General features: G+C 39.8%; 2 protein-coding genes across 2 annotated transcripts in view; both read right to left on the reverse strand.

Annotated features, from left to right (window-relative positions):
* The window catches only part of LOC116311256 (glutamyl aminopeptidase), a 43,548-nt gene extending 37,884 nt beyond the window's left edge, over nucleotides 1-5,664 (reverse strand). Inside the window, exons 1-4 of the mRNA XM_031728313.2 lie at nucleotides 4,836-5,664; nucleotides 3,335-3,476; nucleotides 1,992-2,126; nucleotides 1,758-1,878 (exon numbers count right to left, since the gene is read on the reverse strand). Coding sequence (XP_031584173.2) covers nucleotides 1,758-1,878; nucleotides 1,992-2,126; nucleotides 3,335-3,476; nucleotides 4,836-5,473 — 1,036 coding nt within the window. The 5' untranslated portion in view covers nucleotides 5,474-5,664. The remainder of the gene's footprint in view (nucleotides 1-1,757; nucleotides 1,879-1,991; nucleotides 2,127-3,334; nucleotides 3,477-4,835) is intronic.
* Nucleotides 5,665-8,952: 3,288 nt separating this feature from the next.
* lrit3b (leucine-rich repeat, immunoglobulin-like and transmembrane domains 3b) lies at nucleotides 8,953-17,750 on the reverse strand. Its single transcript, XM_039603142.1, has 7 exons — nucleotides 17,728-17,750; nucleotides 15,315-15,689; nucleotides 15,186-15,241; nucleotides 13,497-13,790; nucleotides 13,355-13,414; nucleotides 9,214-9,467; nucleotides 8,953-9,009 (listed from the first exon to the last, which is right to left on the reverse strand). The coding sequence occupies exons 1-7, from the start codon at nucleotides 17,748-17,750 to the stop codon at nucleotides 8,953-8,955; spliced, it is 1,119 nt and encodes a 372-aa protein (XP_039459076.1).
* Between the last annotated feature and the right edge of the window lie 514 nt (nucleotides 17,751-18,264).

Raw genomic sequence — 18,264 nt, forward strand, 5'->3', positions numbered from 1 at the left:
CAGACCACAGCAACCTCCCAGATCAAGAACCAGTCAACATCACAAACACAGACATCTAACAACAAGTATACAGAATGAAAAGTGGCACAGCAATAGGACCTGACATGGGTGACACCTACTGGCTGAAGAAGCAAACAGCAGTCCATTAATGCATGGCAGCACAAATAAGGGAGCTGCTAACAGCAGGTAGTCATCCAAATTGACTGACACAAGACAGAAAAATCCTAATCATGAAGGATACCCACAAGGTATCATCATATGATTAGTTCCATCTCTATTACCCTATTACCTGCGTCTCAACATTTTACATCATGCTAATAACATTCATCAGGAACTCAATGAGAGTGTGGAAGACAACACTGGAGGCCAACTCTACGATGAAGTCACAAGTCAAGCCAAAATATCCTTGGGCAAAATGCATTGGAGTATAAATGTGTGTGAATGATAGATTGAAAGCACCTACATAAAAGAAAGCATAGAAAAAGTGCTTGTATGGCTGGGTGTGAATGGCTGAATGAGGCAAGTTTGTATAAAGCACTGTAAGTGCTCAGGAAGAGTTGGAAAGCGCTATATAAGAACCAGTTTATTTACCATTTATACTTGTGATAAAAATCTGATGCCTTCTGCCAGGATGATGAAGATTAAACAAGGGTGTACGTTTCAGCTATGAAATGATCCCAAACACAGCCAAGGAAACTGTTAGTTGGTTTCAGAGAGAGAAAATAAAGCTGCTAGAATGGCCCAGCCAATCACCTGACCCGAATCCAACTGAAACTCTATGAAATGAACTAAAGGTCAGAGTAAGAGGACAGTGGCCCCTGGAACCTTCAGGATTTGAAAACTGTTTGTGTCAAAGAATAGGCCAAAATTACATCTGAGCAATGCATGCAACTAGTTTCTCCATATACGAGGTGTCTTGAAGCCATCATCACCAACAAAAGTTTTAAATGAAGTAATGAATACATTTCAATGCTTTTCCTTGTGTCATTTCTCTTTATCATACTTTATTTGTGAACATCTGTGGCTTGATTTCTTTGCATGTCTGGATGGGATGGGTTTTTATGGACTGGTAAGAATTTCATGTTAATAGCACCTTTAGAAATATATTTTCCTATAACACTAGTGACATGTTCAACCCTTATTCTACCCACTGTATACAAGTACCTGGGTATCCCACAGGTCAACAGGAACCATGATAAAAATGCATAAAGCTCAATAACAGCCAAATATGGCAAGAAGGCAAAGACGGGAGCTGAGAAGCCAGAACAGTAGTGATAAGATCCAAACCATCAATACATACACCCTATCAGTCATTACATACCCAGATGGGATAATGAGCACACCACCGGAGGAGATAGATGCCACTCATGTCAAGACATCATGGGTTTACAGTATCGAGAGATAGAGGAAGTGGATGGCATCATAAGGAGAGCGCACAGCCTCTGGTAATGGCAGCATAAGAACAGGCCCTAAGCACCAAATCCATGTGGAAGGTTATTTCCAAAGTGGTCCCGGGATCATTAGGAGCTGTAACCCCTGCACTGGGAGAGTGATTGCAGCAGATTTCAAGCACATATCACAGGTCTCTGCCCAGAAGAGTGCAGTCCAAGAAATAGCTAAGTGATATGCAGATCTGTCAGAGGTCCCAAGCTTGAGGCCCACACACATACCAACCGCATTTGGGGTCAGAGGGAGATTTTTTTGTTGATGTTTTTTGTTTCATATCACAGAAGTTGGTTAGTGTTCCATTTACATACCTAATTTTGAGATGGAGTATGTCATATTGAAATATTCCTCAAAATAGTCAAAAATGACCTTGGTTACGTTTGCTGCATACAAAGCTGTGCTGATCTGACTTGGCTGGGCCCAGATTTTCAACTGCAAAAGAATGAAAAATACAAATAAGTGTGTGACAGTATAAATCCAACAGTGTGAATGAATTTCAAATCTTATCAATACTCTGCAATAATGACATATAATTGTAAACTCACGGGAATTCCTCTGGCTGAAGTTCTCTCTACATAGTCAAACTGGTGCACAGCAAAACATACCAAATAGGTGCTCATTGGAACAGACTTCTGAAAGGTGGTTTTAATTTTATTGCCTGGTAGTTTCTGAGGGGAGCCCTGGAGATAGACAGCAAAAGGTTATGTGGATTTTCTGTCCTATTATGACAAGAAAAACACCATCTCAGTTGTGCTTTAAGATGGTAAATGGACCGATTCTTATATAGCACTTTTCTACTCTCCCAGAGTACTCAAAGCGCTCTATACAACATGCCACATTCACACAAGCACTTTCCTCTATACATAGTGCTTTCTAACTTCATTCACACACATTCATACTCCAATGGATGCATCGGAGAGCAACTTGGGGTTAGTATCTTGACCAAGGATACTTGGCTTGCAGACGGGAGGAGCCAGGGATCAAACCACTAACCTTCCAATCAGTAGGTGACCTGCTCTACCTCCTGAGCTACAGCCACCCCCAGATGAGACTGTCCTGTTGCAGGAACTGATAAACATGACCATGACTGTGTAACTGCCATCTGTGACAGGTGTATGTAAGGTTTACACTACACTCAGTTAGATGTTAAAAAATGTTGACCTAAATCTTTCACATCCACACCAACTGAATTTTTTTATCACACGCTAAGGTAAACGATGTTACGCTAATGGGTGCAAAGGATGATAATGCTTAAAGACACAGTTAGCTTAAGTGAGAGGATTTTCTTGCTCCCTCCCTATTAAACTGCTGGCATGTAAAGTGCCTAACACCCAAACAGTTGCTGACCTTGAAAAAACTAAAATGCACAGAAATCTATTGGAAAATTGGTAAATATCGTTAAAACATTATAAGGTTTTAAAATGTATCAAATTACAGTAAATCATTGCGATTTTTAAGAAAATTCAGTTTTCCCCTGTTCATGCTCGATTGCTAATGAACTCTACAGTTAGGTCCAGAGCTGCCTCTGTTTCGCGAGGCTGCTGTGGTATTTTAACATCTGTTAGACAATGCTTAGGATTTTCTATGAGTCTGTTGTGGCGAGTGTGGATGCTGTTGCATGCTGGGACAACAACCATCAGAGAGGCTGATATTGTCCAAGATAAATATAATGCTGGACAACACCCCCCACCCATTCCATGATGTGCCAGCCAATCACAGGAGCGCGTTCAGTGAAACTGAGATTACCTAAATTCACCACTGCATTTTCAGGCATGTATACTTTTTCTACAACTTTTACTCTCTGTATTTTTACACAAATACCAATTGTTTCCAATTTAAATACAGCACCTAAAGTCTATTGTAATGGTAAACACACATGCTGACTTACCTCTGCTGGCATGTTGGACAGTACTTTGTAATTAGCATCACGAGTTATTGAGATGGTGTAGGTGGCTTTCTTGTTAGGTTCATCAAAACAGGGAAAAGACTTGCGGGCATCTGTTGGCTCATGATCCGTAGCTGCAATCTTTCTGGTGTTCAAATCGAGGACAGATTATTGGAAAATGTAACTTTATTATTGGAGAGTATTTAAAACCAAATGTTCTGCGATCTCTTTCAACAAATTTTACTTTGAAAACTAATAATATGTGACAATTTAAACTAGAGAGTTAAGTTTAGAACAGTCATCTTTGATTAATAACATCTTTTGGTTATTTTGTTCAGTTAGCTCCATACATGCTAATGAAAACAAAAGTACCAAATACCAATCCCAGCAGTACGAGGAGACTACGAGGGGTTTTCCATTTAAAGGAGGACACATAACTAGAACCTACATCTGTTTAAATCCCACATAATGTAGTGACTCTGACGAAGTAATGACCAAATAGCTGGTGGATTATAAAAAGTCTTCTATTGATACTTTTGACTTTTTTTTAAATATTTAAGCCACGTTACAGTCTTCAGAGTAACATGTTGATTGATTGGTAAATGTATTCTGTTGGTCAATATATAATATAATAATGTTGGATTTTATCTGAATAAAATAATATTTTATTTATCCCAAAAGCTCAGAACTGTGATATAACAGCAGCCACAGCATGAAAATCAATCTTGCTCAAAAAATATGACATAGAACAAAATGGACTGGAACTCTTTAGTGTAAAAACTCCATCAAAGAAGGAGCTCAGCTACAGAAGAAATACAAAAAAGTCATCAGTAAATAAAAAGTGAAATATGATAGAACAACGAGCTTAAGTCTAAAATGATTGCAGATGTTTTGGTATACAGTGGTAAAGATATTCTGTATCTGTTCTTGTGATAGCAAATCTGAAAAAGATGTCAGAGAAAGTTTTCAGCTACATGTCCAAGGAGTAATGCAGAGGGCAGGATCCATTAATTATCCACATCCACTAACCACAGCCGCAGTCATGTGGACGATATCTGTGTCGCTTAATATGCAGAACAGAGGATCCAGGAAAGAAACAGTTAGTAGAAGACCTGCTGTTCCTCCTGAGCCACAACCAACAACTCTGGTTTTATCCAAGATAAAACCAGATAACACCAATTTTTACAACCATCATAAACCTGCTCTTGGTTGCTTCTCAGAAGACAAGTTTTACACAAAATATTACTCAATAATTAGTGTTCATTCTTAGAGGAACTTATTTTATTTCAACATTTCAACTGCTATTATGAATTATTGCATAGGATGCCTACAGTTATTTAACACCTATTAATACCTCTAGAAAACACCGTAAGGTGACTCTGTCTTTCCTTGAAAGATGCAACTATTTCATACGTCTTATGCCTTCTTGCCCTATTCTTTTCTAATTCTTGATTAATAAAGATGTTTGTGTATGTTTATGACAGAACTGAATCACATGACTTACTTGGTGATTCCATTCTCCATGTAGGTAACTCTGTAGAATCCCACCAAAGAGCCATTGAGCCAACCCTGGAAGTCTAGACTGAGGATGTATACCTCTCCTGTGTCTGAGACAGGCAGCTCCTCTGTGGCCTCCACCACCACATACTGCTGAGCTTTGTATTCAAAGCAGCTTTTCACTGCCACTTCTCTCTGCCCTCCTTGGCTACTCAGCACCTTCAACCTTGGCAAGGTACTGACAAATGTCTCCCTGATGTGGAGCCAGAGATGACGGGTAGGCTTAGTTACTTCCAGCTGGATATCAACAGTGCCCATGTAGGTGTCATCCTCTAGGTTCAGCTCCAGGTGCAGATCATAGTGGACAGGATTCACATAGTCAGGTAAACGGAAATTCCTCCAGTCCCCACTGGAGTCAGTGGAAGGCAGGCAGGGCCCTCTGCCAGGTGAAGGGGGCTGGGTAGGCCCTGCTGTGGGGGCTGGTGTAGTGGTGGCAGCAGGAGTGGTGTTGTTTGATCTAGAGAGACCCACCCCGAGGCCCACTGCCAAACAGCACAACACCACTGTTATGCAGATGATGACTGCATGCTTGCGTTGAATAAAGTAACGCTTCTCTTGCTTCTCCATGTCCAGGCTGTCAACCATGGTAACTCCCAAAACAAAAAGTCCACCTGACAAAAAAAACAAAAAAACAAAACAAAAAAACCACAGCTTTCTAAAGGTAAAGTGTTTAGCTGACCAGAGGTCAGAGCTGCAGGCTTTGGCTGCTGAATTAGCTGTGTGGACTGAACCAAGGCTTGCCTCTGTGGTGCTGAGGGGTGGAGAGAAAAATGAGAAGTGAAGAGTATGAATCTGTCAGACGGCCAGAAATCTCAAGGATTTATTCTGTCCTTTGAGCTTTCAGCATACCTCCTGTTAAACATCTACAATCTTCCTGTAAATCAGCAGCTAAAGTTCTTTTTTTATCAACTGTGTTAAGCTGCAAAATTGAACATGTTGTTCTCACGTGAAACTGAACAACACACATGATGCCTACATCTAACATGTGAACCACTGTACATGTCAAAGTGTTGTCTGGTTTGAATTTGAAGCATCAGAGTCAAATTTCAAAGTGACTTCAGCACTGTACAATCTGTCTTCTTACAGTGCATACACTGCAGAAACGGTCTATGATCTGGAAATGACTCAGCATGCTACTGCCTGTGGTCTTTGGTCAAAACAGTGATTGCAACAGAGACGTATGTGAAGCCAAAACAATGGTTTTATTGAACTGAGGCACTGTAGAATTTCCACAAATATTCTTCCCCTGCCCAGTTCTGTGAACTCTGTGAAAGACATTAGTGAAATATAAATTTCTATTGAAAACTCATTTCTGTCCACCGAGATGATGTTTTTGACTGGAATACTAATCATGGTGTAGAACTTTGACTGAAATCAACAATGACTAAGTCTAGCATATTTAAGCGTGTTCATGTACAAATTCCTAATATTAGAAACACACCCAGAAAAATTATGAAATACGGTACAAAGTGTGCACTGAAACTACAGTAAGTGTTAAGTTTGTTTGTTATAGTTTCTGCTTATACTTACAATAAGCTGTGATTGACTGACTGCTGCATAAAAATGAGATCTATTCTTCCGCTTCATTAAATAAAGGCAAATGCACACACAGCTGTAACACTGAGGGTTGGTAGGAGATGTACATTTTGAAGTGGGGAATTGTCCATTCACTCACACACACACACACACACACACACACACACACACACTGGTTGAATAGCCTCAACCAGCCAAGAACAATGTCTTTTGGAAAGTAACAAAGTACAAACACTTGGTGTATTTGCTGTACTTAAGTAGCATTTTAAGGTATCTGTACTTTACTTGAGTATTTATTTTTCTTGCAACTGTACTTTAACTCCCTCCATTTTTACAGAAATATCTGTACTTTGTGCTTCTTGCATTTTCAAAGCAGGCTTGTTACTTTAGGTTCAACAGTATCATCCATAGTGTTTATACTGGGGGGTTAAAGTGGGTCGTAAGGAGAGCAGGTGTCCGTCTTCTATAGCTACCTCGATAGAAGAGGAGCGAGTATGAACAGAATTTTAAATTTAGTGTTTCTATCACTTTAAGAGAGCTAACTTCACTCAGAGATCAGGAGAAAGATAAAGACAGGACAGGGGAGGAAGAACAGAGGTTAGATTTAAAGTGACGTTTAATAAACTGCAAATTTAAAGCTTACATGTGAAGTCATTATTGGGTTTCATATTGTGAAACATCCTGCAAAACTTTGTCTTATTCAAATGTCGCATGAAAATACTGTGTAGTTTTATACTGGGTAGTAAAACCGTAGCTTCATTACTTCAACTTTTACTGGACTAGTTTTTAACACCGGTGTCTGTGTTTCTACTTAAGGAAAGAAAGTCTCTACTTTCTCTGGTCTTTTGATTTTGTATTTCATGACCTTCCTAAACCTCCCATAGGTGACTTCAGTGAGCACTTATGATCTTTGCGAAAGCATGTACTTTCTTTATATTTATGTAAGTGTTTTATAAAAAGTGTTGACCAAGGACCTTATGAAGTAAGTTTTGTTTCTACTGTAGTTAAAGTGTAAAAACCTTTTAACAAACAACCCATGTGACAGTGAGCATTTTGTGGCTTTATTGGCCCTGTTATTTCATACAGATAAGACAGTCGTAAATGTAATGGCTCCCTTATCCTTGAACTGTGCATAGGATATGCATAAGAGACAACAATCACTGTCACTCAAAATTTTAATCACCCATCTAAAGTCATGATCCTTTCATGACGTTTATAAGACGCCATGAACCTTTTGTGTGTCTTATTTTTCACAGACATTAATATGTTGGGCTCAGGTACAGCATGTTTTACCATGAACCTCACCAGGATTATCACAATGAGCTTATAGTGCAGACAGTGAAGTAAAAGGTGTGACATGGAGCTGCATGAGTGAATAAGGCTGAGAGAGATTAGATTAAAATGCTTCAGTGGATGGCTGTTGATACACTGTACAGGTACAGGCTGACACCATGATTGCCAGTCATCAATATAATAAAAAGCATAGTGCCAAAATGACAACATGGTTTTTGATGAGAACAGCTAAACTAATGGCTACAAGTCTGTCGCCTGACTTGTGTTCAACAGAAACCTGTGCTGCATTTTACAGCAAAGCATAGAGATACTTTGGTAAAAAACACAAAAGCCTGTCTCAAGGTTTTTGACGCTAGAAGTCAACATAGCATTCTCTCTGTCTTCTTCCACATGTTCAGGTTCTAATGCACATGTTGCCGACAACAGCACAAACAGCCTGACTGTGAAGAGCAGCCAGGGCCCCCTGGCAGCCCTATGAGACCGGAGATTGGCTGTATGCTGTCTGTTCCAAAGTCTCTGGGTAGACCGTTGGCCATATTGTGCTGCAAACCTTGACTGTAAATCTGTAGAAGACTGCCTATGGTTCCTAAGTGCTGACCGGGTAAAGGTGGTGGGACGCCCACTTTCCAGCCCCTCTCTGACATGCCCCATTATATGTAACTGAGCCTTATATTTGGTACAAGGGCTCCCTCCACATCATGCTGCATCTTGGTTTTGCAGCATGCCAGGTTGAATCCGTCCCATGACATGGGCCCTAGCGTTTTCAGTCAAAGATGTCTTGCTTGGAGAAGACAAAACTGACCAACAGGGTCCATACTCACATATGCTGCTAATCCGGTGCACCAGGCACCTGATTGTTAGCGCCTGGGGTACCAGAAGCTCAAAACAAGAGTCAATAGCAGAATAAGGTGTTTGACACTGGCAGAGAAGCCTTGTGAAGTTGTTCTTGAGTGCATCCCACAAACTTAACTCTGCTGCTCAACTCACAAATGCATTTTACATATAAATGTGGCACAATTTGAAGGGAATAAACAGGCTTTTCAACTGTATAAGATTTATTGCCAAGAACACAAACAGACACACATTTTGAAATTTGAACTGAATAAAACTTTGTTTTTCACAAAAATGCAGACTGCATCCCAGAAACAACACCCACATTTTCATCTTATGTTTTTATTTAGTGAGTAATTCACATTAACAAACTGCAACACTTGAGCTTTTACAAACAGTAACGTTTATTTCCATTTCTTTCCCACCGCCATGACGTCCGCTCTGTAACAAACACGGAGAAACTTCACCAACAGAAAATCAAATTAGAATTGTCAAGTAGCCACAGACTAGATCTATATTGTGTTCCTTTCTCTTTGCATCTGCTGATTTCATTTAGTATTTTCTAATGTACTCATTTGCTCCAAAAAAGTCACGAGGCTTTGAGGTTTCTTGGCCTGGTTATTGGAAAATGGTGTGATACTTGATAGTATTTGATTATCCTTCACTGAGGGGGCGTTGGTGATAGCTGGGATCTGGTATGGTTTCCTGTACTTTGATGGGGATTTGGAGGAAATCTTTCTGGACTTCTTTGGAAGATGGGGTATTTTTGTGATTCCCATGACCTTCAGTTTAATCAGGGCTTCAGAAATTCCTGCCATGTTCCGGGCTTGGCAGCGATATTCACCAGCATCCTTGTATGATAACCCATTCAGGCTGATAATCGACCAGCGAACCCCCACCCGCGGAGATTCCTGCATAACTGGAACAGAGAGAGTTTATCTTAGCTCTCGGCAACCTACATTTAGGTTTTTGCTTTTAATTTAAAAGAGTACCTTACAAAGGAAGTCTTACAAGCCTGGGTACTCCTAACTGAGACCCTAACAAACCAGAGACCCAAAGAAACTTTTTTTGTTTCGCTTCAAAGCTCTCGAGAGTTACGCATTAAAACAAGATGTAGTTAAAAACTTTAGGAATGAGCTTAAAAAATTTGGCCCATCTCATGTTCAAGATTATTTTCTCATGCACCTCTGGGCTGTTTTCATTGTGCCTTCCATGTGCAGCTCTCTCAATGGAAGTCCTGTTCTGGGTGCTTGCACTTGTGCTTCTGTGATGGATGGATTCATACCACTGTGAAAACAATCAACCTTTACTAGCTGTGTGGTAAGTAAGAAAATATTATGTCTGTATGGCCAAAGTCTCCTGTACTTCTGATGCAGTCTATCCAGCTCACAATAGCCACATAGTTCAGCTCATTTCCAGTGAATATTCTCTTGCAAATGCCTCTGAGGGTTACAATAGAGCCCACTCCTGTGAATCTGAACCAACTTTAGTTTTAGAAAATAGGAATTTTTCATATTATTAAAAATGCTTTGCTGTAGCAGAAACCCAGTTCTCATCACCACCAAAGACTCATCCATCCATGTTCTTACACAACATGAAAATGATCTTGAACAGGAGATTATTTCAATCACTACTGTTGGTAATCCATAACTGTACACATTGTAAATTTCATTGTGTTTCTATATAATATTAATTATCCTAAGTCAATTTATCACATTTCTGTCACAGAGATTTGTTTAGAAACAAGTTTATTCCATCTGCTATGTTTCTCGTCGAGGAGGTCAACTCACTAAGTTGTATTGTGATCACTACTGAACCGCTGTTGTTACTATGGTACGGTTATTTTGTTTGTAGCTTGTGAGAAGGGATATTTTACTGTTATTTTATCATTGCATCAGAATCATATAATAAGCATTGCATTAAAGCATTTATTGAAGCTATTGACATTACATTAACGTTTGTATTACAGTGATTGTTATAACTAGTATAACTATAATCTTCTATTTACAGGTGTTGGTATAATCATATAATCTTTCATTGCAGGTGTAACCATGATCATCTTTATACATATTGCTGCTTGGTGCTTATTATGGAGTTGTGCTCACGTCAGTAAGGGTTAAAAGCTACAGTCAGCGGGATGTCTGGCTGATCTATTGAGTGAAGTGACGTAGAGCGTAGAAGGCCGCACATGCTTACAAAACACATATATCATGTTAGTCATCATTATCCTTTATTCATTTATACTCTTCTTATTAAGCTTTGAGTAGTGGCATTTGATTAGAACATTTATTACATGTATGGTTTCAGTTAGGTTATTGCACACATGCAGAGTTGGCCTCTGTCCTTATAGACAGAGTGAATGCTGAGGTCGAGTCACACACGCACACACACAAGCAGTAGTTAAACTCATGTGTAGGGGAGAGTTCAAACATTTAAATAATAGTTTGCAAGGCCTTGTAGCTGTTTGATTATGCTTGCAGGAGAGACTGTTTGTTCCAGGGGATAAGCAGAGTTAGAAGATTACTGGGAAGGATCTGGCCTCGGGAAGAAGAAGATGTTCTTTTAATGTGTTAAAAGTTGTCAACATTGATTGTATTGTACCTACTTTACGCATGAGGGGGCGTTCTAATACCCTGATTTTCATAAAAACTATTGTTGTGTGGTTTTCAGAGAGAGATCTGGTGCTGTCTGCGTACAGTGTCCCATCTCCCACACGTGTGTTCATTAAAATCATCGTTTGACTGGACCCGGCCGGACCAGTGTTGTTATTTTGGTTTTCCTCCTGTATCCATCCCCAATATTTTGAACTCGTGACACTTGCTTGTTTTGTTGTCGTGCTGTGTGCAATAGTATTTTATTGTTTATTTTATAGTTTATAACCTAGAAGTATAAGTTAAGGAAAAGACATTTTGTAATATTTACTTTATGTCTGTTTTTAGTTTTATGGGGGAAAAAGATGTCAACCATGGACTGAAGTAAAAATCCCTGAACTTACTTCTGCCTCCAACATTCATTGAAGTCGTTAGCTGTCAAAGAGTTATGGTAGTCATGTGAGTGAACTTATGATAAATCCTGCTGAAGTAAAATAGCATAAACTGAATGAAACATAAAAACTATATTCATATTGATGGAGTTACTGATAAATCGTGTGAAAGTACAACATAGAAAAGGAGAAAATGAAATGATTGGATTTTAATGAAGTAACCTCCTCCTTAGTTAAAGTAGGTGAAAACTCAAAGAGAGAGAGGGGCTGGATTTCGGTTGATTGCATATCAGCAATGACTGGATGTCCAGAGAGAAAGAGAGGGAGGAGGGAGAAGGGGAGAAACTATATAACAACCCCATGCAGACAGAGTAAGTTGTCCTTCCTCTAGTTCTTGCGATGAGCAAGAAACACGGCCTGAAGATCTGGCCCTGGGAGTCCACAGATAGAAATTAAACAGCACTTTTCACATTAAGGAGAAACTAGTGTGAGGCTGATCCATGCTCCAGTCCAATTCTCCTACCCACATTTCCTTGACCTCAGTGATGTTTTTATTGAGGTCAAGAAAAAGAGGTTAGAAATAGGAGACAGGAGACAGGGGAGACTTTTGAGGCACACCCTCGGACCAGTCGGAGGGGTGATTGGGGAGGAGAGGAAACATCTGGAAACACAGCTGAAACTCATCAGGAAAACAAGACAAGAGAAGCAAAACTAAACACAGTGCACCTGAGACCAAAGACTGATACTCTGTGTTTGGACTTTTTTAGCTTTTTCATTTGCTTTTTCAAAGGATGGAGACTGATGCACTAAGCTAACAAACAAAGAAAAGATCAGCACTTAAATGTCCAGACATAATACTGATCTCACGAACAAAATATAATAAAACACTTCACTTCATTTGACCTCACAGCCATTGCTTAATTGCAATGTTAAACTGTAAAGTGACAGGGGAGAAGTAATTTACTTATTTAACACAACTCCCTTAATCATACTTTTCTAACTAAAATAATGAATAGTATTTAAAGTATTTCAAAAACTTTATCTCTTTGTGAATATGGTGAGTTTTTGGATGTCTGTGTTATGAGACAGGGAGTGCTTTCATGGCTTTCATCTGGGGTCCTAAGAGAGCCAAAAACTACGTAGGTTCAAATATTAAATAAATATGAAAGTAAAAAGCCCAAACACAGAAATTCTGAGTCAGACTATGACAGCTCTGCTCTCAGCTTTATGATAATAATGTATATTGTGCACGTCTTCCTATTAAAACAGGGACTTTTGCTTTTATGTAGGCAAGTTAACTGATCTGCATATCAGGTGATGCTGAGTAAACTCCATTACTACTTCTACTATTGCTTTTAATATAAATTATTAGTGGTAGTAATCATAATGTTTCCAGTGCTATAGTAAAGTAGTGTACAAGATTACTTTCTGGAGAGAATAAATAATAAAGTCATAATATTAACATTTTAAATTCATCAGTAATGATCTGCTTAAAATTCCCAATCTTTAAATTTAGTGCATTGCAGTACTGAGTCTCACATGCATTAATGTCCTCTGACACTGTATTAACTGTCAGTTGATCAAAACTATTGCAACCATGGAGTTAAGGAACCAAGGGATAAAAACTGGTGAAAAACAGTCATAACAATGAAACAGCCGACCTACAGAAACTGAAGTGTTCACTACACTTCAGTTCTAAATACTTTAAATACCTTCTCCACTATGGATGCAAATACAGATACAGTACTTTAAGTAGTAAGAGAATCTGAAGGACTGTATGAAATAAAAATGTTTATTAGAAGCGACAAAGCACCTGCACTTACAACTCTCCAAAATCCTAGGCAGCTGTTCAGAGTTGTCAAGGATGTCTTGTTGGCAACAATCTATAAAGAAAAACAAATCACAGCATGACTCAACTAATCCTCAAATGTTAGTGACTTTACTTCGACACCTGAGACAGCTTACTTGTGTAGGTTGAGGTTTTAATCCAAGTGAGTGTTGGCGTTGGGTAGCCGGTGGCGTCACAACGTAGGATTACATTGCTGCCCATTGGGGAAATTACCCTGGTGGCCGCAGGCTGGACTGAAGGCCTCATACAGCGGGACAGCTCGGCTTGGGTCTGCAGCAATTCTGACTGACTCAGAGACTTACTGCACATCAGCAACTGGTCCATAAGGACTACAGTACTCCCCAGGGTCATGGACAAAGACATCAGCATGGAGATCTGGCAGTCACACAACCAGGGATTGTCATGGAGGCCTGGGTGTCCAAGACAGTTTAACTTATTCACATTTAATGTCATTTGTTTTTATTCATTTAACCTTCATTTAACCAGGTTAGTCCTGCTGAGATCGAGGGAAACCTGGCCAAGATTGCAGCAACATAGATACATAGAACTTTAACTTCACGCCCTTGTTGCACTGAAGAGTTTGAAGTTTTGGTCAGGTCATTACAGTTAACCTTGCCTATGTGCAACTGTTTTATAAAAGTAAGTTTGATGTGTGTTCTTACTGTAATTTATTCCAAGCATTTATTGCCAGAAATCTGCATGCTTCCCAATTCAGTCGGTTTTCTGGGGACTACAAATTGCAGAACATCCATAGATCTGTGATTGTAACTTTCATGTTTCCAACAAGATGTTTCCAAGATTATTTTTATAAATATTGAATAATAGTGGGACGCTCTTTTTCACTTACAATACTTTGACTTAAGATACCTTGAATGACTCCTCTATCAATACAACTGCCTGTGAGATCATTTGCAAACCACTCAAGTGCTGGTTGAGAAAAAACAATGGTTGATAAGCCAGTATCAAATCCTTTGAAAAGTCAATAAAAAGTGATAAACAACGCTTCTTATCAAGAGTTTCGGTTATATCATTTATGACCTTGAGCAGTAGCAGTACAGCAACAGCAGCAGTACTGTGATTTTTATGGAAACCTGACTAAAAGGAGACAAGATGGAGTTAATAGCCAGAAATTCTTTAACCTGATTACTGACCAGAGATTCAAACACTTTACCAGAACTGAGTTTAGAGATCCATCTATAATTATTTAAAATACTAGGTTCACTTTCCTTTTAATAGAGGAGAAACAATGGCAGATTTGCAATCCGAGAGAACTTTATTTGTAACCAAGGACAGGTTGAAAATGTGACACAGTGGTCCAATTATAGTTTCAGCTGCTAGCTTTAGGACAGCTGGTTTTCAAGGATTAAGTTCTTTTAGCCCTCATAACATCTGTCGTTGTAAAGGGAGTCAAATTAAAAACCTGGGTACTGCTAGTGCTTCTATTAGTCGAATTGTCTGAATTAAATTTAAAAAAAAAACAACAGAAAAAATAAAATAATTATTAAAAAAGTATACCAACTGGAAAATTAACTAGATTATGACAAGATGAAAAAAACTTGATGGTCATCCAGAATTTCTTTGGATTTTTAAGGCACTCTGTTGTAGAAAAATAAAATTCAAGTAAAAGTACATTTGTTGTGGGCAGTCTATCCTTGTACTGGTACCACACGTTTGTAAAACTATCCCTTAATGTGCATTTCACTCACTTTTTTGACTTAATGATGACCACAACTAATAGATATCAACTGCACAATGAAAAACAAAACATACTGTACCCAAAATTCTTCTTTCCACTTGCCCTTCACTTTGTCCTGGAAGAGGAAACCAAAGATCCAGCAGCTCAGCAGGTAATATAGTCAACCTATTGATAGAAAAGGAAAAGATAACTGAAAAATTGAGCAAATCTGTTTAAGATTTTGTGAAATAGGACCAACCTGTTGCTGGACAGATCCAGGTATGTGATGTTAGGAAGGAAGAGAGCAGCATGGGCTGGAAGACTGGACAAACGATTGTTATGTAGACCCAGAGTCTGGAGACGGGGCATGTCTCTGAGCCCCTCCCAGGGAAAGGATGTTAGGAGGTTCCCATCCAGACGTAGCTCTCGCAGGGCTTTCAGGTTGACAAAGCTGCTTGGGTGGATAAGTGTTATTGAGTTATAAGTTAGCCATAAGAACCGCAGCTCTGACAGGTTGTAGAAGGCTGCCCTGGAAACCTTGGAGATCAGCGTCTTTTCTAGACGAAGTTTGACCGTGTCAGCTGGGACACTAATGGGAACAGCTGTGATTCCAGGGTCACTGCACTGGACCAGTCTGATGAGTTAAACACAGGAATAAAGTCTGAATGAATAAATTATATACAAACAGGCAGATTAAACATTATGATCTGTAGTGACAGTAGGGACCAAGTTAAAGAGAGGCTTTAGAGGTGGAGTTGTGCCCGGCAAGAAGCAAGACAAAAAGCAAGTCAAGTGCAAGTGTGAATGACAGAGAGGTGGAATAGAGGTAATGGACTGGTTCTTATATGGCTCTTTTCTACTCTGAGCACTCAAAGCACTCATTCATCCATTCACACCTACAGGGAGTGCAGAATTATTAGGCAAATGAGTATTTTGTCCACATCATCCTCTTCATGCATGTTGTCTTACTCCAAGCTGTATAGGCTCGAAAGCCTACTACCAATTAAGCATATTAGGTGATGTGCATCTCTGTAATGAGAAGGGGTGTGGTCTAATGACATCAACACCCTGTATCAGGTGTGCATAATTATTAGGCAACTTCCTTTCCTTTGGCAAAATGGGTCAAAAGAAGGACTTGACAGGCTCAGAAAAGTCAAAAATAGTGAGATATCTTGCAGAGGGATGCAGCAGTCTTAAAATTGCAAAGCTTCTGAAGCGTGATCATCGAACAATCAAGCGTTTCATTCAAAATAGTCAACAGGGTCGCAAGAAGCGTGTGGAAAAACCAAGGCGCAAAATAACTGCCCATGAACTGAGAAAAGTCAAGCGTGCAGCTGCCAAGATGCCACTTGCCACCAGTTTGGCCATATTTCAGAGCTGCAACATCACTGGAGTGCCCAAAAGCACAAGGTGTGCAATACTCAGAGACATGGCCAAGGTAAGAAAGGCTGAAAGACGACCACCACTGAACAAGACACACAAGCTGAAACGTCAAGACTGGGCCAAGAAATATCTCAAGACTGATTTTTCTAAGGTTTTATGGACTGATGAAATGAGAGTGAGTCTTGATGGGCCAGATGGATGGGCCCGTGGCTGGATTGGTAAAGGGCAGAGAGCTCCAGTCCGACTCAGACGCCAGCAAGGTGGAGGTGGAGTACTGGTTTGGGCTGGTATCATCAAAGATGAGCTTGTGGGGCCTTTTTCGGGTTGAGGATGGAGTCAAGCTCAACTCCCAGTCCTACTGCCAGTTTCTGGAAGACACCTTCTTCAAGCAGTGGTACAGGAAGAAGTCTGCATCCTTCAAGAAAAACATGATTTTCATGCAGGACAATGCTCCATCACACGCAGCGTCCAAGTACTCCACAGCGTGGCTGGCAAGAAAGGGTATAAAAGAAGAAAAACTAATGACATGGCCTCCTTGTTCACCTGATCTGAACCCCATTGAGAACCTGTGGTCCATCATCAAATGTGAGATTTACAAGGAGGGAAAACAGTACACCTCTCTGAACAGTGTCTGGGAGGCTGTGGTTGCTGCTGCACGCAATGTTGATGGTGAACAGATCAAAACACTGACAGAATCCATGGATGGCAGGCTTTTGAGTGTCCTTGCAAAGAAAGGTGGCTATATTGGTCGCTGATTTGTTTTTGTTTGGTTTTTGAATGTCAGAAATGTATATTTGTGAATGTGGAGATGTTATATTGGTTTCACTGGTAAAATAAATAATTGAAATGGGTATATATTTGTTTTTGTTAAGTTGCCTAATAATTATGCACAGTAATAGTCACCTGCACACACAGATATCCCCTAAAATAGCTAAAACTAAAAACAAACTAAAAACTACTTCCAAAAACATTCAGCTTTGATATTAATGAGTTTTTTGGGTTCATTAAGAACATGGTTGTTGTTCAATAATAAAATTATTCGTCAAAAATACAACTTGCCTAATAATTCTGCACTCCCTGTATTCATTCAAGCACTTTTTTCTATGCTTTTTCTATTTAAGTGCATTCTGTCACGGTACTGGGTCTGTGTCACAGTGTTTGTGTTTTTGGTTTACTGTTCTTTGATTATTGTTATTCGTGGTTTTGATTATCTTTATTTCTTAGGTTCTTAGTGATCGTACTTCTCTCTCCCTCAGTGTATAGTCTCTGTCTTCATGTTTTCTCTGTACCTTTCCTGTGTTCCTCGCTTCATGTCGAGTCACCCTCGTCTCTGTGTTCATTCATCTCCGGTGTCTCCCCTGTCAGCCGTGTCTCCTTGTGAAGTTCGCGTCTCTCTGCCTGTCTTATGTTTCCTGTTTTACTTTGACAGTCTCGTGTCCTGTGTTCAGTGTTTTCAGTTTTGCTTCCTCCCCATCTTATTATGTCAGATTAGTCCCAGCTGTGTTTCCCTCCTGTTTCCCATTCCCTCATTACTCCCTGGTGCATTTAAGGCCTGGGTTTTCCTCTGTCCATTGTCGCGTCGTTATACCTCACATTGCTGTGTGTTCCCCTTCTTGCTCCTGGTAAGTCCTAGTTCTCTGTTTCTGGCTTAGTTTCCTAGTTTTGAGTTCCGTGTTTCCATGTTGTAAAGCTGCCTCCCTTGGTTTATTCCTTTGTTTTTGAGTCCTGCATTTGGGTCCTATTCTGCCTGTCACACCACACTAGCCATCACAGAATGACGCGACCACGACATGGACCCAGCGGACTCAGCAGACTCAGCCCGAGAG

Source organism: Oreochromis aureus, linkage group 19 (assembly GCF_013358895.1).
Source record: "Oreochromis aureus strain Israel breed Guangdong linkage group 19, ZZ_aureus, whole genome shotgun sequence".
Lineage (NCBI taxonomy): Eukaryota > Metazoa > Chordata > Actinopteri > Cichliformes > Cichlidae > Oreochromis > Oreochromis aureus.